At 44.4% G+C, this 26,314-nt stretch overlaps 1 protein-coding gene across 2 annotated transcripts in view; it reads left to right on the top strand.

Moving 5' to 3' along the window:
* The first annotated feature begins 1,413 nt into the window (after positions 1-1,413).
* The window catches only part of BAIAP2L1 (BAR/IMD domain containing adaptor protein 2 like 1), a 72,470-nt gene continuing 47,569 nt past the window's right edge, over positions 1,414-26,314 (top strand). The window contains exon 1 of one of the 2 annotated variants that reach the window (XM_075830263.1): positions 1,414-1,650. In XM_075830263.1, the coding sequence (XP_075686378.1) occupies positions 1,600-1,650 (51 nt within the window). In that variant the 5' untranslated portion in view covers positions 1,414-1,599. The remainder of the gene's footprint in view (positions 1,651-26,314) is intronic. The other variant, XM_075830264.1, reaches the window with a different exon arrangement.

Genomic DNA, 26,314 nt, shown 5'->3' with positions numbered 1-26,314 from the left:
CAGATAGCCCCATACACGCTCCATAGTCAGATAGCCCCATACACGTTCCATAGTCAGATAGCCCCATACACGTTCCATAGTCAGATAGCCCCATACACGTTCCATAGTCAGATAGCCCCATACACGTTCCATAGTCAGATAGCCCCATACACGCTCCATAGTCAGATAGCCCCATACACGTTCCATAGTCAGATAGCCCCATACACGCTCCATAGTCAGATAGCCCCAAACACGCTCCATAGTCAGATAGCCCCATACACGCTCCATAGTCAGATAGCCCCATACACGCTCCATAGTCAGATAGCCCCATACACGCTCCATAGTCAGATAGCCCCATACACGCTCCATAGTCAGATAGCCCCATACACGTTCCATAGTCAGATAGCCCCATACACGTTCCATAGTCAGATAGCCCCATACACGTTCCATAGTCAGATAGCCCCATACACGTTCCATAGTCAGATAGCCCCATACACGCTCCATAGTCAGATAGCCCCATACACGTTCCATAGTCAGATAGCCCCATACACGCTCCATAGTCAGATAGCCCCATACACGCTCCATAGTCAGATAGCCCCATACACGCTCCATAGTCAGATAGCCCCAAACACGCTCCATAGTCAGATAGCCCCATACACGCTCCATAGTCAGATAGCCCCATACACGTTCCATAGTCAGATAGCCCCATACACGCTCCATAGTCAGATAGCCCCATACACGCTCCATAGTCAGATAGCCCCATACACGTTCCATAGTCAGATAGCCCCATACACGTTCCATAGTCAGATAGCCCCATACACGTTCCATAGTCAGATAGCCCCATACACGTTCCATAGTCAGATAGCCCCATACACGTTCCATAGTCAGATAGCCCCATACACGTTCCATAGTCAGATAGCCCCAAACACGCTCCATAGTCAGATCGCCCCATACACGCTCCATAGTCAGATAGCCCCATACACGTTCCATAGTCAGATAGCCCCATACACGCTCCATAGTCAGATAGCCCCCCGTACACATTCGATTGTCCGCCACTCCCACAAAAACTTGCAGCTTTGTCCACGTTTTGTCTTATTATATATTTGAGCATCTTGAAGCTGTGAGTGATAATGTAATTGTTCCTATAGGAAGGAAAGTGCAAGCGACAAAGCGTATAAATGACCACATGGAAAATGACAGTTCACACATTATAATACATGGAATTCAATGTATAAGGCCCAATACACAGATCGATGAGTGCTGTACAAGCGTCACAACATTGCTGTCAACTTCTGTAGGCGAAAAAGAAAGTTGTTCAACTCTAGTGGCACGAAAGTCGCACGGGAGTCGCACCCTGTCTGCCTGCAGCTGATTCACCTCTCTCCCTCCTCCCGTCACCTGCTCCTCCCTTCCCTCCACGCAGGTGCGTCCCTCCCCGGCTCCCGCTGACCTCACCGGCCCCACCTTCCTGCTCTCCCCGCAGCCTCCGCCGGTGCCACAAGTTCCAGTAGTGACAGTAGTCCGGCGACCGGGAGGAGAGAGACCGAGCGGCCGCCCGGAGTATGTGAGGAGCGGCGGGGCCAGGTGTACTGATAGCGGGTCACTGACACAACCGGAGCCATGTCCCGGGACCCGGAGGCCGTGGCCAAGATCACCGAGAACACCTACAAGGTGAGGCGGGCAGCAGCCGTATACATCCGACTACGGACAGCCGTGACTATGAGCTAGCTGTCTGCTCCGGACTTGCTGGGACTTATAGTTCTCTGTTGCTAGGGCTTCAGTTCCCAACCCAGGCAAAGTTTAATGGGAGATGTAACTGTTGTCAGGACGTTCTGGGACTTGTAGTTCCCGTTTCTGTGTGTCCTTGCTGTGTTTTGGATCTGCTGGTACTTGTAGTCCTACATTCTGCTGGGACGGTTTGTTTTGTCTATCCCTGACCTGATTCTTGTGGTTTTTGGGACTTGTCTTTCTAGATTCTTGCCTAGCATGATGAGATGTTGTTCTGTCTCTTGAGGACGTACTGGTAGTCCTATATTCCAAGGCTCTGTTCACACGTTCAGGACTTGACACCGGTTTTGGCGCTGATTTTGCGTCAAATCAGAGGACAATCTGGATTCGATGCATATTAATGGGGGTTTTGTAATCCCGTTTTCCATGCAGAGCCAAAAAATTCTGTGCATATTTTTTTGTTCCGCCACTTTACCGGCGAGAATAAGTAGCACGCTCCACGACGTGTCAAGCTGCAAATCTACGGCAGAAATCGAATTGTCTGACACGTGTGAACGGAGCTCTAACATAGCCTTTTTGGACATGTAGTTCTATATATTCAGAACATAATGGTGCCAGTTGTTCCGTTCTTGCTGGGGCTTGTAGTCCCATGCTGGTTAGTGTTGCCCTTTCTAGTAAGGGTGTGCTGGTATATGTAGTGCTGGTGCTTGTAGTTCTCCAGTATTGGGTGATATTATATGTAGGTCACTACGTGGGTGTATAATGGTTCTTTGTGGGCATTATTTGGACGATCAATAGGTGGCAACATTGAGCATTGGAAAATGGTGGAGAATGCGGGTACAGAAATGTAAGCACACTACAGTAGTATTCTACCAGTATTACAGGCTATGCACCTTTGACATTGTGTTGTGTGTGTTTTTGTGTATAATGGTGCAACTTCCTAAATACATTTTTATTAAAAATTTTATTTTAACTTTTTGAGATACAGCTGCTTTGTACTCTGTATACAGAGCAGCTGTATCGTTCGCCAAGAGCTGAATCCGTCAGGTCCGTGGTACTGACAGGTTTAGTGAGTCCCGCGTGTCTCTGAAATTAGATGTGATCGTTAACAGCTCAATCCTTCGTCTCAGAGACACGCAGGACCCACTGACACTGAACCCGTCAGTTCCGCTGACCTGACGCGGACCTCACCCTGCCCTAAACTGATTGCAGAGAGTCCAGCCGCCGGAACCCTCAGGCCGGGTTCCCACGGGGCTCATATGCTGCGTGAAAATCATGCAGCATATCCGACCTGGAACCTGCAGTACATTCCGTCTGAAAAATCGCACCACATGCTGCTTTTCAAATGGAATTTCCGCTGCGGAGGAAAGCCGTTCATACTTACCCCCTCGGTCTTCTCTGCGCGTATTCCGGTCTCCTGCGATAACGCTGCCGGCCATGTGACGCTGCAGCCTGTGATTGTCTGCAGCAGTCACATGGGATGAAACGTCATCCCAGGAGGCCAGACTACAGGAAGGAGGAGGGCGTTCTTGGTAAGTATGATTTTTTTTGTTTTCCGTAGTTGCGATTTTTGCGCCGTAATCATTGCGAATACTCCACAAAAGTCGCAACACTTGGCTTTCTGTTGCAGGTTTTGCATCCTCATTGAACTCAATGGGGAAAACCCGCAACTGAAAATCAATAAAAACGCAGCATATATTGAAATGCTGCGGATATAAATTCCGCACCACACGTCAATTTATACATTTTTCTCACTGCGTTTGTTTTCCGCAGCGGGGGCATGGGATTTTCAAAATCTCATCCACTTTGCTGCTACTGTAAGGGTATGTTCACACGAGGTCATTACGTCCGTAATTGACGGACGCATTTCGACCGCAAGTTCCGGACCGAACACAGTGCAGGGAGCCGGACTCCCAGCATCATACTTATGTACGATGCTAGGAGTCCCTGCCTCGCTGCCGGACAACTGTCTCGTACTGAAAACATGATTACAGTACGGGACAGTTGTCCCGCAGCGAGGCAGGGACTCCTAGCATTGTACATAAGTATGATGCTAGGAGCCCGGCTCCCTGCACTGTGTTCGGTCCGGAACTTGTGGCCGAAATGCGTCCGTCAATTACGGACGTAATGACCTCGTGTGAACATACCCTAAATGTTGCAGAATTTCCGCACACAATTCCGCTGCGGAAATTCCGCAGTGTTTACGACACGTGAGAACCCGGCCTCGGAGATCAGCTGTTATTGCCAGGGAAAGCTGCTGGCACATCCTTTGTATGTATCCATGGTGCAAATAGTCCTCCAACGCAAAGCTCAAGGCACCCGCTCTCCACTGTGGTAGTAAAGGGGTATCCCGAGTAGGGACGCCCTCCCTTATGTCATCCATGTGCCCTAATAAAACATATAGACAGGTTTTTCTGATGAGACTATCCATTTAATCCAGCATCTAGTAGGCCTGTGCCTGGCAACAAACCGCAAAATAATCTGGAATTTTACGAGAGGAGAAGCAGGAAAATGATCAGAGATAGAGTTCGCCAAATATTCGTGTCACCTGATTAACAAAAAAAAGGAAGGTGATTGCTCCGGCATTACATCAGCATTGTATTGCCTGCTGCCGTCCTCGAGGTTCTCTTCTGTTACCATAACCATAATTTTTCTATGACTGCCCAATAATCTGGAATATTTGATAATCCGGCACCTCTCCACCCTCCAATACCAAATTAAAGGACGTTCAGGTACTTTTACATCGGCCAAGTTTGGCCGATGCAACGAGCGCCGATCAACGAGACAGCTTGTCAATCAACGCTCTTTTGCTCCTTTCATAAGGAGCTAGTATGGGGATAAGTGCTCATTACGCCGATCGCTCGTCCCAATACGTTTCTGTCATGTCGGCAGCGCGTCTCCCTGTTTATATAGGGAGATGTGCTGCTGACAACGATAATATTTGACACATTTAAGGTATCTCACGTGGACTTTAAGGGAACGTCCACACGTAGCGCCAACACCATGGAATTTACGACTGGATTTTTCGTGCAGAAATTCCTCAGTTTATTACAGTAGCAGCAACGTGGATGAGATGTGAACAAAAATCCAAGGAAAACGCGTGTGGACATTGGCCTGCGATGCTGTGTCTGTATACGTGTTTATAGAGTGACTGTGACTTCACCGCACTCTACCAGGAACAGGTTCCCCGGTTCTTGAGATCATAAGGGTCCTTCATGTCCTATCCAGTCAATATATCATAAAAGTACCTCTTTAAGTGGCGGTCTTCCTACTAATTACATTCATGACCTATCCGCAGGAATGTATCCTCGTTGGGTGCCCCACCACCGATGAAACTAGAACAGGGGTCCTGAGTCCTGTACTTGCCTTTTTCCATCAGTCCCATCGAATTTGAATAGATCAGCGCGCAGGCTCGACCGCCGCTCAATTAAAATTCCTTTTCTTCGCACCATAGACATGCGGGTGAGAAGGATCGAGGGACCTCCCTTCTCGTTATCTGCTGGGATTGCAGCAGTGAGTCCCGCAACGATCACTCATCACCTATTCCTCGGATTCTTAATAAATGTAATAGGTGGCAAAACCCCCTTAAAGAAGCACACCGGATTTTTATATATATATTTTTTCATTTCCCCCGTCTGCAAATGTAATTTGGACATGTGTAGTGACTTACCGGTTGCTCTGTTTCACGAGACACCGCTTTGTTTCTGGGCCTCCGAGGGGTAACGGGATCTGTGCTCTGAAAACCCAAATCCTACAGCGTCTACTGTAGAAACCGGATGTCAGTCTCTAAATGCAAATCTGTGAGGTCTCATAGGCCCTGTTCATACTGAGAATTTTGAGGCAGATTTTCACCTGGCTTTAAATTCTTGCCGCGTTTTTCGCACCCGGCCATTGTGCGCCGCGGGCAAAAGAAGCAACGAAAAGAGGCGGAAAAGCGGCAAGAAAGAGCATGACGCTTTTTTTACCACAAGCGGTTAAAAACCACAGCAAAAAAACACCTCCGCCTCCCATTGAGGTCAATGGGAGGCGGTTTCGGATGTTTTTTGCTGCTGTTTCCATGTCAAAATCAGCGTTAAAAAAACTCTGTGTGAACTGGGCCATAGACTTGCATTGAGACACTGATTTCTGGTCCCTGCAGCCGACTTTATAGGATACAGGGAGTCAGAATGAAGATCATGGGACCCCCATGGCGGCCTGGAACAGAGCGGCAGCCCGTGAAATGCATCAACCTGGTCAATACACATCACTACATTACATTTGCAAAAGGTGGGGGTAGATGGAGTTCTTCCTTAAATTATATGGCCGTTTATCTTAAATGGACTGTGAACAGCAGTGAAACATGGAACTCTGATGTCACTAATCTTAGCTGGTGCTTATTAATAATAAGGCTACGTTCACACATAGCGGAATTGCTGCATATTTTCTGTCCGGATTTGCTGTTGGAAAATCTGCAGCGCATTACTGTAGCAGTAAAGTGCTTCAAATGATCCACGTTACTTACATCCGTCTGGACAACCCCTTTAGGTTCAGTTCACACAGAGCTTTTTGACGCGGAAACCACGTCGGAAAACGCGCCAAAAAACGGTCGAAAATGCCTCCCATTGATTTCAATGGGAGGCGGAGGAGTTTTTTTCCCGCGAGCGGAAAAACTGGCTCGCGGGTAAAAGGGACATGCCCTATCTTTTGGGCGTTTACGCCTCTGACCTCCCGTTCACATCAATGGGAGGCAGAGAAAGCATATTTCGCTGTGTATTTTGCCCGCGGCGCTCAATGGCAAAAATCGGTGTGCAGTCAGAGCAAAATCTCCCTCAAAATTCCAAACAAAATTTTGAGGCAGATTTTCTGCCTGCAAAAAACTGTGTGAACCCAGCCTAAATTTTAGGGCATCTTTGAGGTGCGACTTCTCAGGTGTTTCCGTAACTCCATGGACTGGCGAGAGTCACTCACAGGCTATGCAGCCTCATAGGCTTTCTGAATAGGGGGTCAGAAGACCTGGATTCTCCCAGTAAGTGGGGGTCCAATTGGGTGAAAAAACATTTCATTTAAGGAGTTCATCTGGTAACAAATGACTTTGACGTTTACTCTATGATTTTAGTGCATATTTTTCAGTTCGATGGTAAACAAGTTTTCAAATAAGTTTTACTTACCCTATAACCTATAAAGCCGGGAAAATATGCAGGGATTATAGTAATTGCATGCGATGCTCCGAATAGATTGTACCGTGTATTTAGAGCGTATTGGAAATACGGCCAAGTTTATGGACAAACCGGATCCCAATGTCAGATGAAACTAAAGATCGTTGGGCACCTTGAACTTAAAGGGATTGTCCAGTTTGGAGGACACCTTCTGATATTGCTTGTATTGCACCCTCTACTGATCCGCTATCTGCCATGAAGGAATCCTAAACTTAATTCTAGAAAACAAGTTATAAAGGGGCCCGTACACATAGATGAGTCAACTGAACCTTCCTATATCGGCTCGACCAGCAGAATGGGGATATCCTGACTCTCTCCAGACGGCAGATGTCGGGGGAAGGTTCAGGCAGTTTGATTTCAACCTTCCCAATTCTCGACCGAACATGCATGTGTATTGGGGGGAGGATCGGGATGAATAGTTGTCATTCGGCTGACATACTTCTAAGGTATATGGCCACCTAAATCAAGGGACGTCTGTTCAGCTTTATTCATTTTTTCCCCATTCATTTCCATTGTGAGTAAGGGCATAGTCACACAGTGCAGCTTTGCTGCAGTTTTTGAAGCCACAACCAGAAGTTAATTAAAAAGAGTAGAATATTTCCTGTATAATTCTCCTCACTTTACCATCCATAGTGAGCGGTCAGTTCATAGTGACCTGTAACGTGTCAGACGTTTTGATCGGTGCCGGTCTGAGCACTGAGACCCCACCGATCGCTGAAAAGAAGCGGCACAAGCGCTCGGGTGAGCGGTGTACGGACTTGGAGGCTTTCTATCGAGTCAAATTTAAAACATTTATTTGGCTGTTTCTTAGGTTTGTTTTATTCTGTCAAAGCTGGATGAAGGGCGTTACGTCTGCCATTGCAGCTTCCACAGGAGTTGCCGTCCGGCTTTACCAGAGTCCTGAGCAACACATTGTTCTAGTTAGAGATGTATCCGTGTAATAAAACGAAACCGATTTGCCATTCAGGTCTCTTAGGGTAGGTTCACACAGAGTTTTTTGCAGGCAGAAATTCCTTCAGGACCACTTTCTTTGCCGTGGTCTTCTGCGTTTTTCGGAGCAAAAACCATTTTCTCTTCCTACAATAGATGTCAATTGAATAAACACCTCCGCCTCCCATTGAAATCAATGGGAGGCGATTTAGTCAGTTTCTTTGGCGTTATTTCTGACGCTGTTTCCGCATCAAAAACAGCACACAAAAAAATCTGTGTGAACTAGGCCTTAGAAGGCAGGGGTAGCAGTAGTGGTGGACGTATTGGTTGTTGCCCAACTTTCTCAGGAAGAATTGTAACAGAAAAACCTCTGAATTGAGAGCTGAAGCTTTATACAATATCAAACCAAATATAATAACGTTTATAGATGTGCCATAAAATTCTGATTCGACCGCTGGGACCCTCCTCAGAACGAGCGGAACGGCCATCCCAGTATTTTAAGCAGTTTCCATTTTTCCCATTCATTGCCATAGAGAGTATGGGTATATTTACACAGTGCAGTTTTTTGGTGCAGTTATGGACGCCACAACCAACCAGTAGTGGATTAAAAAAAAAAAGAGAAGTAGAATCTGTCTTATAAATTTCTCCACCATTTTTGATCCACTCCTGGTTGTGGCTTTTAAAAAAATGCATAAAAAAACTAAACTGCACTGTGTGTGAATAAGGCCCAACTGTGAACACTCGGCCAACTCACCACTGAGAACGATGACCCATCATCACTTGTTCTCGGGATCAAAGGGGACCCAGGACTCGGACCTCTGCCTCACAACTTCAGAGCATACAGAGGTATATAAAAACCTACAACTTGACATAAGAGGACGACTGTAAGGGTATGTTCACACGACCTCTTTTCAGAGCGTTTTACGCCTCGAATTACGCCTGAAAAGACGGCTCCAATACATCAGCAAACATCTGCCCATTGCTTGCAATGGGTCTTACGATGTTCTGTGCAGACGAGCTGTCATTTTTCGCGTCGCTGTCAAAATGACGGCTCGTCAAAAGAAGTGCAGGACACTTTTTTTGGAGCCGTTTTCTCATAGATTCTATTGAAAACCGCTCCAAAAACGGCCGGAAAAACGCGAGTTGCTCAAAAAACGTCTGAAAATCAGGAGCTGTTTTTCTTTGAAAACAGCTCCGTATTTTCAGACGTATTTTGTTAATCGAGTGAACATACCCTAACAGAACTAAAACGTTGAGGGATTTCCTTAGGGGAGCTACCAAGCACTGACGGTGTTAAATTTTTGGAATTCAATCGACACCAGACAGAAAAAATAAATAACATTTGTGTTTGCGGACTTGAGGCAGAGCTGTTTTTACTTTCTTACTAAATATGGAAAAATTTGGACTAATGTGGCTTTTCTTTGTGGCAACCGGGTCAATATTTGTCTTGTGACCCAGAAAGACCTGATTCAAGAGACATTCACTATAGACATTAAAGAGGCTCTGTCACCAGATTTTGCAACCCCTATCTGCTGTTGCAGCAGATCGGCGCTGCAATGTAGATTACAGTAACGTTTTTATTTTTAAAAAACGAGCATTTTTGGCCAAGTTATGACCATTTTCGTATTTATGCAAATGAGGCTTGCAAAAGTACAACTGGGCGTGTTTAAAAGTAAAAGTCCAAGTGGGCGTGTATTATGTGCGTACATCGGGGTGTGTTTACTACTTTTACTAGCTGGGCGTTCTGATGAGAACTATCATCCACTTCTCTTCAGAACGCCCAGCTTCTGGCAGTGCAGCACTGTGACGTCACTCACAGGTCCTGCATCGTGTCAGACGAGCGAGGACACCGGCACCAGAGGCTACAGTTGATTCTGCAGCAGCATCGGCGTTTGCAGGTAAGTAGCTACATCGACTTACCTGCAAATGCTGATGCTGCTGCAGAATCAACTGTAGCCTCTGGTGCCGACACGATGCAGGACCTGTGAGTGACGTCACAGTGCTGCACTGCCAGAAGCTGGGCGTTCTGAAGAGAAGTGGATGATACTTCTATACACAACGCCCAGCTAGTAAAAGTAGTAAACACGCCCCGATGTACGCACATAATACACGCCCAGTTGGACTTTTACTTTTCAACACGCCCAGTTGTACTTTTGCAAGCCTCATTTGCATAAATACGAAAATGGTCATAACTTGGCCAAAAATGCTCGTTTTTAAAAAATAAAAACGTTACTGTAATCTACATTGCAGCGCCGATCTGCTGCAATAGCAGATAGGGGTTGCAAAATCTGGTGACAGAGCCTCTTTAAAGTCGCATCTGGCCGCAGCTTTCTTGACTTAAAAAAAACGGTGAAAAATTCCAATGAAAAAGCCACGGAAAATGCTGTGTGTAAATCCAGCCTTAGGGTAGCCCCACGCTTAACGTCTTTTCTGCGGTTTTCATCCCTTCTACGTTGAGGAGGCTGAAATCCGCAGTGAGCAGAATAAGCGTGCTCCAATCCGCAGCTTGCTCTGATTTCCGTGCGAAAAATCTACAGCAGTATGGTGATGAGATTATTTTTAAAGTCTCTTCCGCTTGCCTTCAACAGTCTACCGCTGCCGATTTTCCACCTGAAAATCCGCAACAAATCGGCTACTTGTGGGGCCTTACACTGGAGTTTTTGGTGAAGCAGCCAGGAATGGATCCAAACATAAGGGAAGTATATAAAGAAAAGTCCTACGGGTTTCCCAGTAGTGGCCCCATGGGTAAAATATGCCCGATCTAGGTGGTCTATGTACAGCCAGGTGGCTCAGGACATGGTAGTGGGAGGATGGGTCTCTCGGGTGTGAAAAAGGATGAGGCCTCTCGAGAATAGGACGTGCAGGTTATCCATGGGTCCCATATCTCCAGGAGGGACTGTATCCTCTACTGCATATTTAATGTTCCTCTACTTTAGTGTGCCCATGACAACAATTCCTGTTCTTTGCACTGGCAGTTTATTATTGTCATAGGGACATTGTGGGCTACCAAGTCGCCATTCACACCAGTGTCAACATCTGAACCGCTGGTGTTCAAGCCGTCAAGTACTGAATCTGAGGCCAGTAATGTTAATGAAAGGCACTGACCTGCCAGAACAGAGGATAGGAGGTGTTGTCATAGGGACACTGGAATTGTGGGCTTCAAAGCCTATAACTATTATCCGTTCCTCCACACAGGAAGAAGGTATTGACATTTTTCACATTTGTGGTTTTTGGTACTTTCGTTTTAATAGTTTTTTTGTTCAGTGGTCCTTATTATAAAAATTTAGACTGCCTAGCAATAGTCGGATGCAAATTTTAGAGCAATGAAAATATTGAATCGGAAAGATATCTTTACATCTATGTAGTTCAGACGCAAATGATGATGGCTAAAGGTTTATGTCTATGGCCGCCATCGCTAATGTAGATTGTGTCAAAAAGCAAGGAGGCCTTGTTTGTTTACAAGCGCTTTCTGCAGATTGATTGGCCAGCCTGGCTTTATATGGGTGTGATAGTCCAGTCCGGCCAATCTATCCTGTAGGATTTGCAGGCAGACAATGTTTCCCCTTCGGTCTTCCTATATGTATTACTTTTTGTATTACGTGTGATTAAGGCCTTATTCTCATCTTCGACATGTCTTCTACGGCTCCTTATTACAGAGCTGAATCTTCTCTGTTGGACTACGTGTGTACAAAGTCCCCCGACCCCTGTCCCACTCAGAGGCGGCCGCGCGGATCTCTCCATTATGTTCTATGCGAATTACGGAAACTGCCAAGCAAGCGCGCCACTTCTTCTCCATTCTTTGCCTGCATGTGGCGGACGCCTCGCTGGGTGGGACCAATGGGGCCCGTACTGTACTATAATATGGAATTGTAGGAACTCCGTGCCACCTTTATAGGGTCCATGCACACAGCAGTGCCATATGCTTTGGACCCCAAGCACGTGACCGTGTTATGTGAAAAGCACACTGACCCATTCATTCCTATGGCTCCATGCACACACCAGTGTTTTCTGACAATCTCTTGTTCCGTTCCGTAAATTATAGAACATATCCTAACCCTGTCCGTTTTTGCAGACCCGTGCCGCCCATTCAGGTCTATGGGCCATAACAATAACGTACAGCACACAAAAGCCGTACGTGTGCTGTGCACATTTTGCGGATACTTTTCTAGGAAACGGCTGGGAAATCCCCCTCGTGACCTTCCTGTGGGTGTTTTTAGGGGACGATAAGACAATTTCCTCCTTAAATTTTTTTCGCCGTGCGCAGAATACGGATGACACACAAAAACAACACGGCTGTAATATATGGACATACGGAACGGTTGCGGAGGCCACTCGAAGGCATTACTGACACTAGGATCCGTACGTATGTGCATGAAGCCCTTGGGGTATGTTCACACGCAGAGTCAAAAACGGTTGAAAATTATGGAGCGGTTTTCAAGGGAAAACGGCCTCTGATTTTTAGCCGTTTTTTCTAGAAGTTTTTGGAGCTGTTTTTCCATTGATACAATGAAAAACCGCTCCAAAAACGGCTCAAGAAGTGACATGCTTTTTCTTTTTACGGGGAGTTTTTTTTTATGCGCCGTTTTTTAAAACTGTGGCGTAAAAAAACGGCCTGTCTGAACATAACGCCGGTTTTCCCATTGAAGTCAGTAGGCAGTTGTTTGTTGGCATTCAGCTACTGTTTTTTCAGACGTATTTCGAGCCGTTTACGCTCCAAAATACACCTGAAAACATACCCTGAGTGTATGTTCACACGCAGTGTTTTCATCCGTTTTTCGGGCCGTAAACGACCCAAAAAACGACTGAAAAATCGGAAGCAGAACGCCTCCAAACATCTGCCCATTGATTTCAATGGTAAAAACTGCGTTCTGTTCCGACGGGGCATTTTTTTTACGCGGCCGTTTTGAAAAACGGCTGCATAAAAAAACGGCCGTGGAAAAGTGCATGCCACTTCTTCAGCCGTTTTTGGAGCCGTTTTTCATAGACCCTATAGAAAAACAGCTCCAAAAACGGCCGTGAAAAACGCGACTTTGATTTAAAAAAAAAGTCTGACAATCAGGAGCTGTTTTCGCTTGAAAATAGCTCCTTATTTTGAGACGTTTTTTATATTGTGTGTGAACATACCCTAAGGCCCCCGGCACACGCTGCAGATTTTGTTGCAGAAATCCATACACGGCAGAAATTTCTGCGATAAAATCTGCAGCGTGTGACGGGGGCCGTTGGAGGATATTACTAAATTTAGACTTTGAGATTTCTGGCCAGATCCTCTTTGAGCCCTCATAGGGTTAAGCACTTTAGATGAGAAGTGACTGTGAAATACAGGAATGGTTTGGATACCTGTTTCCCGCTTGTTGAGCATAGGCGTGTCTCCTGCAGGAAGGAGAACTCGTCGGTTATAGGCCCGACTTCTTTTGACTGCAAATGTCATTATCTAAATAATCAAGGCCGTCTCTCTCCCTCTTTTCCTGTATGTTCAGCCGTCACTGAGGAACAGGTGTCATTTGTGGTGACACAACATTGAAATAATTGCCTTTCACTGTCCGACCTGCGACACACCTTCTCTTTCTGCTCACATCCCATTTACTCTGCGAGAGGCTCCTCGCCTTTCTTCTTTCTTTATGATCTCATTGTAGATCCATTTGTGTAGTAAGACCGACAAATCACAGTGTCTTGTGACTGATTGTTTCTATATACTTTATGTTGTTTGTGTAAACGTAAAGGGTAACTAAACTTTCAGAAAACTTCTGACATGTCAGAAGTTTTGATTGGTGGGGGTCTGAGCACTGAGACCCCCACTGATCGCTAAACCAAAGCGGCAGAAGCGCTCGGGTAAGCGCCGAGGCGCTTCGTTTCTGCACGGCTTTTTTCGGAAAGCCAAGCAGTTGATGTACGGCTCATAGACTTTCTATTGAGTCCGTTACACCATTACATCGGCTTTCCGAGAAAATACTTTTAGAAAAAAAGCGGCTCACACTCACCCGAGCACTTCTGCCGCTTCGTTTTAGCGATTGGTGGGGGTCTCAGTCCGTGGACCCCCACCGATCAAAACTTCTGACATATCACTATGACACGTGAGACGTTTTCTGAAAGTTTAGTTACCTTATAAAGGAGCTCTCAACTTAGATTAAGGGTATGTTCACACGGCCTATTTTCGGCCTTTTTTCTGGCCGTAAACGCCCGAAAAACTGCCGAAAAATGGGAAGCAGAACGCCTCCAAAAATCTGCCCATTGATTTCAATGGGAAAAACTGCGTTCTGTTCCAACATTTTGAAAAACGGCCGCATAAAAAAACGGCCGCGAAAAAGAAGTGCAGGACACTTCTTGGGATGTTTTTGGAGCTGTTTTTCATTGACTCTATTAAAAAAATACGCTCCGTATTTTCAGACGTTTTTGACTCAGCGTGTGAACATACGCTTAGTGTTACAAACATGGCGGTGTGAAGGAGATCGAGAGAAGCTCGGCAGACAAGTCTCAGTGCCCTTAATTCTTTATAGGAACCCTGTCAGCTTTGTAATGGCGCCCTCAGGTCATAAGGCCAGGGACACGATGTTTGAATTAAAAAATGGGATGCCCTCTGATGGTGCTCAGCATCTTCCTCTACTTTGCAGCCGAAACCAGAAATTCTGGTAGTGCTGCCCACCCTTCCTTTCTTCACGTATGACATCACCGCATTTCTGCAGGAGTTCAGAGATCCTGTGTTGTCACTCTCGGGATGCCTGCTTGGTTGCCCAGCAACAAGGCAAATATTTTTATTTCTTTTAAGAAAATAGCATTTTGGTATTTGGTGCTTTCGTTCTGTACCATAGAGTTCCTCCACACCCTTTAGTAATAACTCTGCGCCCTGCCACTACTGCAAAGGGCTCTGACCAGATTTCGTTGGTGTTTGTTCAGACTGTATAGGGGGAGGTGCACAACAGGACTGGTTTAAAATTGATTTCTGCTTTTTCTGTCTGGGCTGTGGAGTTGGGAAGCCAAACTCTGAATCCGACGACTCTATTTTTCTACTGTCCGACTCCTTCATAAATGGCTCATGGATAATAATTAGTAATACATTTACTGTGGTAAAATGGGCTGAAGCTACTACTAGAGATCCCGGGGTATCCGATAACGGGATAAATGTTTTAGTGTTTGCTTTTAACCAATGGGCGCACTTGTAATTTATTATCTAAATATCATAACATTGAAATACATTTTTAGGTCTAAGGGCGCGTTCACATCAGCGCTGGCTTCCGTCTAGGATTTCCGTTCATTTGTTCAGTCGGAGGAGCAGATGAACATAAATCATCGCTTCCGTTTCCATCACCATTGATTTCAATAGTATTTTTTTGCTTGTTTGCCTTCGTTCTGCTAGATTTCAGTTTTTCTTTTCACGGAAACAATAGCGCAGGCTAACGGAAACCAAATCTGATGTGGATGTGGCCAAGAATTTGAGGCTGACCCTGCAGTTTCATCTGCCGGGGATCTGCACACCGTTTATCCTCTACGGCTACCCGTGTACAGAAACTGTGTCAAGTAGTGACCGGCAACTTTTTTTTTTTTGTATTCCGGCCCGTAAGAACATCAATGGGACACTGTTTGTAAGCAGCGTCCGCACGTTTTTTGTCGGGTAGAACGTTCAAAAATAAGCAGTGTAAATCAGCCGTGTGAACACTGCCTTATAATTGTCCTCTAAGGCCCCATGCACACGATCGTAGAATTTGTCCTTAATTGCAGACCGTAATTACGGTCCGCAATTATGGGCCCATTCACTTCTATCGACCACGGACACCTTCCCGTATATCTGCGGGAAGGTGTCCGGGTTGAAGAAAGCCTCGCAAAAGATAGGACATGTGCTTTCTTTTTCTTTTTACTGACTGTGCTCCCATACTTTGTATGGGAGCACAGGCCGAAAATGCGGCCGGCCGTGCCCCTAATCGCGGACCGTGATTACGGGCACGGCCTTGTGCATGAGGCGTAAGAAACAACATTGTATGTTCATTACGGCCTTATTCACACGAACGTGTTAAACGTGGCCAGTCACACGGCCGTTGTTTCAATGGACCGCGTGAAGGGCTAGTGGGAAAACAGGACATGTCCTATTTATTCACGCATCCCTCCATAGATTCTAGTCTATGGGGGATGCGTGATATCGCGTCCCGCAGCGCAGAGTACGGATGCACCTCAGACGTGAAAAATGTAAGTTTTTCACGTCCGAGATGCGCAACGCCCGTCTATTCACACATGGCAGATTTGTTGCAGAAATTTCAGCAATTTAAAGTCCGTCCCATACATGTGAATGCGGATATATCTGCAAGCTCTATTTAGATGTATTGAACAATTACAGAAATTTCTGCAACAAATCTGCCGCATGTGAATTCACCCTAAAAGTTTTGTCCCTAGTTGGGAATTCTCCCGTTCAGTCTTTAGGTCTGGAGGACCCATCATGTAAATGCATTACAAAGACCGCTCATTGATTTCTATGGACATCGTGTAATCCTTCATTTTTCCTGTGATGGCGCTGCAGAGAAATTGAAGACTTGCTGCAGGGCTACCCCACAGATCGTAGCTGATCACTGTTCCAACAGCAGGATTATTTGAAGTGGCCGTGTAGCAGGGACCTTGGGAATGAAAATGGTCTGATCCCCCAAAATTTGTAGGGATTCAGAGCCTCTTAAATAGTATCCTAGACTGTTGTCAGCTGAATAATAGCAGAATTTTAGGGTCTATTAAATCAAACCAAACTTATGACTTTCTAATATTTGCCAGACTGGAAATTTACAGACTTGTCCCTCTGATTCATTCCAGAACAGCCCCTTCCTCTCCCTCGAGGGTCAATGCCAAATGTCTTGAAACCAGATTCTGTAAAATAAATTTGCAGATTTCTGTTGATCCTTCTGAGGTCATCTTGGAAATCTGGCAGCGTTCTTGAGACTAAAAACAAGTTGTTCTACCTGAAAGAAATCTTTCGCAATTTTTAAAATGGTCTTTCACTTGAAACAGAAATGTTGATGCGAGTTTTTTTGTAGAACAAAAAGTAAAATGGACATTTTTTTACTCAGCATTTTCTGAAATTGGACTCGCGACGCGTTAACGACATGTTATGACTAAAAGTAGCGTTTGTGTTATTAGACTTCCTAAACTGAACCTCAAGGCGTCCACCTGGGGCCAAAACAGAAAAACGGCAATTGGAAAAATACTGACCCAGGCAAGAAAAAGTTTTAATCTTATATTTAAAGTTTTGTTTGTTCTTATTTACTTTAAAGGGTAACTAAACTTGTTAAAAAAAATTGACGTATAATAGTGACATGTCAGAAGTTTTGATCGGTGGTGGAAGGAGCACTAAGACCACCACCGATTGCTAAAACGAAGCTGCAGAAGCTCTCAAGTGAGCGCTGTGCCGTTTTTAGTTTCTGATCGTTTTTTTTTTTCTCGGAAAGACGGGTAAACGGTGTATGGACTCTTGACACCACTCCAAGGGAAGCAGATCAGTTATTAAGTGGCACAGCGCTCACCTGAGAGCTTCTGCCACTTCCTTTTAGCGATCAATCGGGGTTTCAGTGCTCAGACCCCCACTGATCAAAACTTCTGACATGTCACTATGACATGTCAAACATTTTTTTAAAGTTTAGTTACCCTTTAAAGTAAATGTCCACCATTGAACATCCTTTTTTTATCTAAATGGGTCCAAAATTCTGTGCTGCTTTTTTTAAGGTATCTTTATAGCGGGCGACGAATTTGGAGGTGGCCGAGCTCGCTGTTTCCGTAACTTTCATTGAAGTGAATAGGAGTTACATAGCACAGCGAGCTACACTATTTCCGGAACTTGGAAAGCGTAGTTCGTTATTATTTGCTGTTCCCAAAACTTCCATTCCCTTCTATGGGAGATATGGAAACCGCGTAGCACAGCGAACTCTATTATTTCCATAATCACCGCCAACTCTGTGCGAAGACTCCCCCTGGAAGTTGCTAACAGCGGCCACCTTACCAGCCGGGAACTGAGTCAAGAGACCCCCGTTCTCGAGATAGATGCAGGTCCCAGTTCAGGGACCAATACCTATCAGACATACACTATATGGAGAAAAGTATTAAATTCAAATGTGCCATTCAGTCCCATTGCCACAGATGTATAAAATCCAGCACCTCGCCATGCAGTCACCTTCACAGACATTTGTGAAAGAATGGGTCGTTCTATAGAGATCACTGAATTCCAGCGCTGTCCTGTAATAGACTCCACCGTTGTAACAAGTCCGTTCATGAAATTTCGACCCTCCTAGATATTCCACGATCAGCCGTGCGTGATATTATTTTAACGTGGAAGTGTTTAGGAACCACAAACAAGCCACGAAGACCACGTAAAGTTACAGAGCGGAGTCAGCAAGTGCTGAGGCGCATAGTGCAAAAAAGTCGCCAACGCTCTGCTGACTCGATAACTGCAGCGTACAGACCTCCTCTGGCATTAACATCTGCACAAAAACGGTTCTCGGGGACTTCATGGCATGGGGGTTGAGCAGCTGCATGCCAACCTTATATCACCAAGCATTATGCCAAGCGTCGGATGAAGTGGTGTAAAGCCGCCGCCACTGGACTCTGCTGCCAGTGACATAATTCTGACTATGGTATCAGTTTCACATAATGATATTGTATCATATTACATAATAATGCCAAGTGGCAGTGATCCTTGACTTGCGATAAAGTGCCTGGATATGATCATGCAAATTACTAGTAATTAACCTGCTGCCAAATGACCGTCGTAGAGTTAGAACCCTGGTATTATATGTGATACATGGTGCCAGGTGCACTGTGATGACCCTGCTGCCAAGTGCCATTGGTACAATGCTGACCCTGGTGTAAAGCATCAGTGATACCAAGCAATGCCATAATAGACATATATGCCAGTAATTTTGGTGCCATCCTCTTTCCTCTATATGTATGATTCATCACAGCCACCACACGTTGTTGGCGCACAGTCACTGCTGATACCAGATGAAGCTCCTAAGCCACTGATTATAGTCTGAGAACTGCGGCATATAATAAGTTCTAAAGTGATGAGAAGAATTTATGTAGAAAAAAGACGCCAGTCCTATAGATGTATAATACCGATTCTCCCCAGACTTCCAGAAGTCAGAACCGGGCACGGTATGCAGTGTTAATGGGTCTTATTACCTCTATATGTTAGTTCCGCCGGTTTCTGAAATTTTTTTTTACACAATAAGAAGTCGTCTCGTTCTACCTCTGATCTCCTCCTATCCAGTGGAAGTTTAGGCTCCAATTTTACTATTTTGCATATATGTTGCATTCACGATGACGCGTCTCGAACTGATTTGCATTCCGAGAATGTGAAGTTTTATTTATAGGAAAGTCTCACTGCAAAATTTCGAGCTTTTATAATTTATTTATTTTTGGTTTCCTCTGCCAAGTTCACGTATTATGGTATGTAATGTCCCAATATCATTCGTCCAATCTTCCTAGAGAATTCCATTCTAAAATAATTGAGATAATCTAACAAACCGATGAGGGGTACTTCTAAGCCCAGTAGATGCCCCAAAATCTCCGCATCTTGGGACCACATTAAGATTTGAGAGCTGGTAGGTTGAGCAGAGTTCAGGCAAAAACGGAAAAACTGCGCCTGCTTTTTCTTGTGTTTCCCGTAAGTGTGTGCAGTTTGAGAACAGTGCCCCCTGTGTAATACTGTGCAACACCTGTCCGGCAATGTTTATTTTTCCTTCCGTGAGAAACATCTGTTTTATATGGAAATATCGGAGCTATGCTGAGCTCTGTGACTCGCTGAACAGACTCCAGGTTGTGTTGCTGTTGGGACAGATTGCGGGTTGAAAAGTGCAGTTGACTTTACTCACCCGTTGCGACCTTCCTTTTCAATGATGCAGCATATGTACGGCCCGGTGACCTCCAGCTCCGTCATGACTACATAACCATCATGTGCTGGAGTAAAAGAACCTATTGTGTCAGGCCTTTAAGTATGGCCGCTAGAAAAAAAATATCTTCAGGTAACTTTAAAATGATATTAAAAAGTGGAGTTTAAGCAGGTAGCCGGGTTGGCCTTTAATGCCATGTTACGTTTAATCCAGGTCTGAACGATTCCCAGGATCGGGAATTTCCAACTGGTGCCTAATTTTTTCAGGTTGTGCTTATAGACGTCTATAAAAGTTTATGCGGTTTGGCCATTAAAAAAAAGTCAACATTTCTCACTGATTTTGGCTCCTACTAAGTTCAGGCAATATCCTCTCAAAAACGGAAATCTAAGTTTTTGGGAGATTTATTTCCTAGAACCCCCCCTCCCCCTCCCCTCAAAGTTCTTCCTACGTTGGCAAAGGCTGGTAGCAAGTAGTACAATAGTTAGAAATGGGTGTCATAATTATACCTCCCACTTTTAGACCTCATGCACACGACCGTAGCCGTGTGCACGGCCCGTGATTTCGGCACAGACGGCTGCGGAGTGTCATCCGCGGGCCGCCCTCAAATCATGTACCGTGCACGCATTGATTTCATTGAGCCCAGACCGCAAATGCGGCCCGTAAAATGACATGTCCTATCTTTTTGCGGTCCGGGCTCCCTGCCAATAATTAGGCTGTGTTCACATGTTGAGGTGCGATAAAACTGAATAAAAAAAACAAACACAAGTTTTTCATCGTGATTTATTACGGTTTTCAATGCGGTTGTGGTAAACATCGCAATCGCATCAAAGACCACTGTCAATTTTGTTAAAATTGCATTGGGTTTTCGGATGCGGTTAAAACCGGACTTCAACCGCAATACAAAAGTACAGCCTAGACCAATAGAAGAAACAATGAATGCTGAATATATATTGAACTGCATAGAAAACGGTGCATGAAATATATGAACTCCCTAGATGGAAAAGATTCCACTGGATGCTTACAAATATATGTATATAGTAATGAGGTACTGTAGACTGCTTAAACAGGTGAGCAAAATATATAAAAGTTTATATGCAATTTAATGTAAACTGCATAAACCTATAAGCAGAGATCACAACATAAGCCAAATTACAATGCTGATAAAATAGTCATGGTCCACTGACCTCAGCATTCCATACATCACTATACATTCAAGTGAAACAAGCAAGTACAAGATGGAAGTGAAACAAAGTGGATTTGCATCAGAGGGATAGAAAGTCACACATACCCATTATGAATAAATACGGTAAGTACAGCCGGGATCCTCCCCAACGCGCGTTTCGGCGCTAATGCCTTCGTCTGGGGGTGGTACAGCCTATTTGTTAGGGTTTATACCTGGTCCGAGCACTGAAACCCAACTAATCGCTAAAGTTAAGCCGCAGAAGCTCTCGGTTGAGTTCTGTGCCATTTTGTTTCTTATTGGCTGTCCTCGGAGCGGTGTACAGGCTCAATAGAATGTCTGAGGGTCCACACACCACTGCTCAGCTTTCCAAGGAAAGCCGAAAACAAACAAAGCAGCACAGGGCTTCTGCCACTTCGGTTTAGCAATCTGTGGGGGGTCTCGGTGCTTGGACCCCCACCGATTAAAAAAAAAATAACATTTTGAATATTTAGTTACCCTTTAATCAAAACTCGTCTTAATGGGAATGGTTCTACATTGGTATGGTGAATAGATACCACATAGTGCGGCCACCCTTGTAGAACTGGGTTTTGTGTGACACCCTAAGATACCAGAGTCACATTTAATATTACCCACCTATAATGCCCATAATGCACCTGTTTTAAAGAGGACGTCACCTCTCCTGACAGGTTTATTTGACCAAATACTGGAATTCCCAGTGAAATAATTCTGGAACATATTTTCTAAGAACTCTGCATTGGGCCATTCATCTGTAATTCCTCCTAGAAATGTATGAGTAAATTGGCAAATGGGTTTTACCAATCAACTGGTCAAAGGGGTGTGTCGCTGCAGTCTCACCCTGTCAACACTGATTGGATATTGTCAGTCTGTATAGGGACGCACCCCCTAATGGTAACACCCAGTTGTCAAATTATTCATTTTTAGGAGGAACAAAAGAGGAATGGCACAACAAATGCTTTAGAATTGTTATTTCGTGGAGAAAATTTACTAAAACAGACCAGAGAGGTGATGGGTCCTATTTAAAATTTGGTCTGCTGTTTGTGAGATTCTCATCTGTGTAAAGTTGGACCATTGTTCCTTAAGCAAGGAGGTGTCATGTGACCTAACGGAGCTGCTGCATCTAGAAGTGTCATGTGCAGCGGAAAGGGCCAAAAATCCCTTATTTCTTTTTTTTTTATCTTTATATATATACATTTGGGGATTGTGGATCAGTAGAAAAGTAAAGATAATAGTGGCTTCCTTTTAGATACAAGGAAGAAGCGGAAGGCAATTCGTGGACATAAAGTAACTATGGTTTATTTTTATAGATTTTTTTAAATAGCTGTGAGTTTTATTAAGTTAGTGCAATAAACTCTTGTGAAGTATGCGAGGATTGTATCTTGATGTTGTAAAAATGCCAAGTATGATAAGGATGAAGGAGGAAATCTATAAGTAATCTTTATGGCTTCCCCTTTGCTCCCTTTACATGTCCTATATTTCGTCTTTAAAATAGATTTCAATCAAGTTAAACATTATTTTAGGTATTCAGGTGAGAACTTTGGGCCACGTTACGTGGTCATGTAAGACACAAAGTATGTGCCCGGCTGGAAAACATTGTGTACCCAAAGTGGTGAGAGAGATAGATATATATATATATATGGTCAGGTGAGCCCTAAGGTTTTAAAGAATTGACTGTAAAAACCAGGTTATGTCACCTTATATAATATACATACATTCCTATTTTACAACCACCTTTATTGTTGTTTTTTACGCAGTTGCATAAGCCAGGAAACTTCTTAGTTTCGTGCCTGTTTGTGAGACGGGCACTGCCTTGTGAGGGTATGTTCACACGGCCTATTTACGGACGTAAATCGGGCGTTTTTGCCCCGAATTACGCCCGAAAATAGCGCCTCAATAGCGCTGACAAACATCTGCCCATTGAAAGCAATGGGCAGACGTTTGTCTGTTCACACGAGGCGTATATTTACGCGCCGCTGTCAAATGACGGCGCGTAAATAGACGCCCGCGTAGAAGAAGTGACCTGTCACTTCTTTGGCCGTAATTGGAGCCGCTATTCATTGACTCCAATGAATAGCAGCGCTAATTACGGCCGTAATTGACGCGGCGTTCAAGCGCCTGCACATGCCGGTACGGCTGAAATTACGGGGATGTTTTCAGGCTGAAACATCCCCGTAATTTCAGCCGTTACGGACCCCCGCCGTGTGAACATACCCTAAGGCTGTGTTCACATCTGCATTGACCACTCCATTCGGAGCCTCCATCGCAGATTTTGTCAAATTTGATGAGAAAAATAGGGCTGCATGCAAGAACCCAAGGTCAATGGAGCTTATTGGCCGGCACTGATATTCGTCATGCAATGGCTATGCGTTGTGGTTTTCGTTATTAACCTTAGGCTCTGTTCACATCTGCATTTCAAGCCTCCATCGGGGGTTTCTACAGGGTTTCCGTCACTTTTTGACAGCAAGTTCTTGATGTCAAAACAATGGAAACCAAAGACAGAACACGGCGGACCCTATTATAAGCCAAAGGAGTCTCTTGGTTTCTGTCTCGGCGTCATTACTTCTATTATAAACGATAGGTGTGTACTAGTGTGAACAAGCCTCTTGGTGAAATAAATTCTTCATATGTTAAGTGTACATGGAGTTTGGACTGAGGTTGGTCCAGTTTGAGAGATGAACATCTTATATAGGTAAAGCATTACTAAGGCGGTTAGAAACATTATTAGACTAGCAGATAAAGTGTAAAGTACAAGAATGTTGCACTGATTGTAGGTTTATACATTAAGTCCCAGCACACACTTATGTAAAGTTACACGGTGGCATGGATGGCATTCGTGACATACTACCACATGGGTGAAACACAGATATGTACAGTGTGGAGTAAGATAACCGTTCCTTAAGAAAATAATTTTGGTCTTTCCATGTCCAGTTAAGTGGAGTAGTCAACCCTGGATATCTCAAGTTGTTTGCCTTGGTTGATCACTTTTTTTTTCGAAAGTTCTCCCGATAATTAGCGGGTTCAGGATTGGCTGGGATCCCAGCAATCAGCAGTTATCTGTTCGTGAACCCTACAGCAGGTGTTAAAGTTCTCCACAGCACCACCACAGGGTAATAGAAGCATTACACAGATTCCATTCAAATTAAAGGGCACAGACGTGACGGGTCCTCCAGAGAGAAAGAGACGCTCTTTGTAGCTGCTCTTTAATTCTGGCTAATAGAGTAAAATCTCATATCGGGTAACCCCCTCTGTCAACCCAGTAATTTTTGACTATCCTGTTAAGCTCCTCATACACATTACAATGCCCAGCAACTTCTTGTTGGGATTTGATGATACATCACTATGTTAAGAGCAGGTGCCTGACCATAAACTTCTGCATCTGAAAGCTATGTCTTCATTTGCCCTGACCCAACAAACACCTAAATTCCAATGGGACCACAATGCTTTCTTGACAAGTCTAACCTGTCTAATAGCTTGATAGATGGATTATCTTTTCTTGGCATTTTGTTTGTAAACAGACTACGCTTGATGAGGTTGAGCCTGTAGCATAAGGAAATTTATGATTGTCCCAAGGCCAGAGTTTGCCAGGGCCACATCAATCAAAATAAACAGACTCAACCAAAATGAGTGAACAAAGCTATCGAATAGGATTGTATTTTTAAGGTGTTTTTTTTTTTTTTCTTTTCACCAATATTACCTCTCAGAGAAGGGAATTCTACAGTTAGTGAATTCTGCTTTTACTGCAAAGAACCCTCTGGTATATTGATGATAAAAAGGCAATTTACATGAGTACTATTCATGTAAAGTCTATGTAAATGCACCAGTATAACTCATTGGATGTAGCGTTGGCCAACAGATGATGGACCCACTGGGCTGTTAACTGATTTGACATAGGCTTGAAAAAGGAGCAGAGTCGTAAAGAACATGGGTAACTAGGTACAGGGTCAGGGCAAGCAGTCTACAGGTGGCTTGAATCCGGATTAAGCGAAGTTGAACCAGATAAAGGTAACAGAGAACACCTTAGCATCATATCTCAAATGATAATATAAAGATTAAAATTGCCTTTTTATCATCACTATACCAGAGGGTTCTTTGCAGTAAAAGCAGAATTCACTAAGAACTGTAGAATTCCCTTCTCTGAGGGGTAATATTGGTGAAAAGAAGAAAAAAACACTTAAAAATACATTCTTATTCAATAGCTTTGTTCACTCATTTTGGTTGACTCTGTTTATTTTGATTGTGGCCCTGGTAACCTCTGGCCCTGGGACAATCATAAGTTTCCTTATGCTACAGGCTCAACCTCATCAAGCTTAGTCTGTTGACAAACAAAATGCCAACAAAAGATAATCCATCTATTAAGCTGTTAGACTTGTCAAGCAAGCATCGTGGTCCCATTGGAATTTAGGTGTGTTTGGTGGGTCAGAGCAAATGAAGACATAGCTTTCAGATGTAGAAGATTATAGTCAGGCACCTATAGTTCAGGTAAGGAAGGAGTCCCAGATGGCCTAGAAGCGTACCAACCTTTCATGTGACTTTTTGGTACCAGCTGTCATATGTGTGCGTACATGAGGAATAACACAATTTCTGGCCGTCTTATGGCTTGTATTCTGCAGTTTTTAGCATTTTTTCCCTCTGTAGGCTTTATTACTAATTCTCCGTTCTCTCTGAGCTAGTGGGCGGAGCCTAAATGCTATCATGTCTCCTATACACTGCACACAGAATCCTGCTCCCCTATTATTTATGTATATGTAATGCGGCAGAATTGAGGAGATTATACAGCAGCAATGAGCTGTGTAGAGGTGAGTTAGAACACTTACTAAGAAGCTGCAGCAGCATATCTGTGTGTCTCTCTGCCTTTCTCTCACTGTGCTCCTACTGTTGTATCCATCTTTATCTGCACTCTGATAACTTGCTGCAGCGTGACAGCACACAACAAAAGCTATTGGAAAAATCAAGATAAGGGATCTTGCCACTGTGTATTTAATGCGTTAAAAGTCAAGATAAAGACGGCTACATCTGTACTCCCAACGCCGCTACAGGAGATTGGCGGCGGAAGGGACGGGACATTGTCCACCGTAAGCAAGCACCAGGTATCTTGTCATGTTTGAGATTAACCTGTGCTTATGCATTTCGCTACAACGCCGACAGACTACAGACCACAAATAATGTAAAGTCGTGTACCTCGAGAGTTTCAAGAAGCTCATGAGACAATAATGAGGAAGTATGAAATTGCATTCCTTCATCCATGCCAGGCAATTATTTTTCTCAATTTTGTTATTAACCACGTGTTTGCATTCCCACCATGAGTGTTAAACGTATGCTCTGTCTCTTGTGGATGATCTCATTGGTGATCATTTCATCTTTGTGTGATGCACAAGAATCTCAATGCCAGTAAGGCTCCACAGAAAGCTGAAACACACATTGAAGTATGT

The sequence above is a fragment of the Rhinoderma darwinii genome, chromosome 6 (assembly GCF_050947455.1).
Source record: "Rhinoderma darwinii isolate aRhiDar2 chromosome 6, aRhiDar2.hap1, whole genome shotgun sequence".
Lineage (NCBI taxonomy): Eukaryota > Metazoa > Chordata > Amphibia > Anura > Rhinodermatidae > Rhinoderma > Rhinoderma darwinii.
Note: the sequence above shows the minus strand (reverse complement) of the source record. Positions and strands in the feature narration are given on the sequence as shown.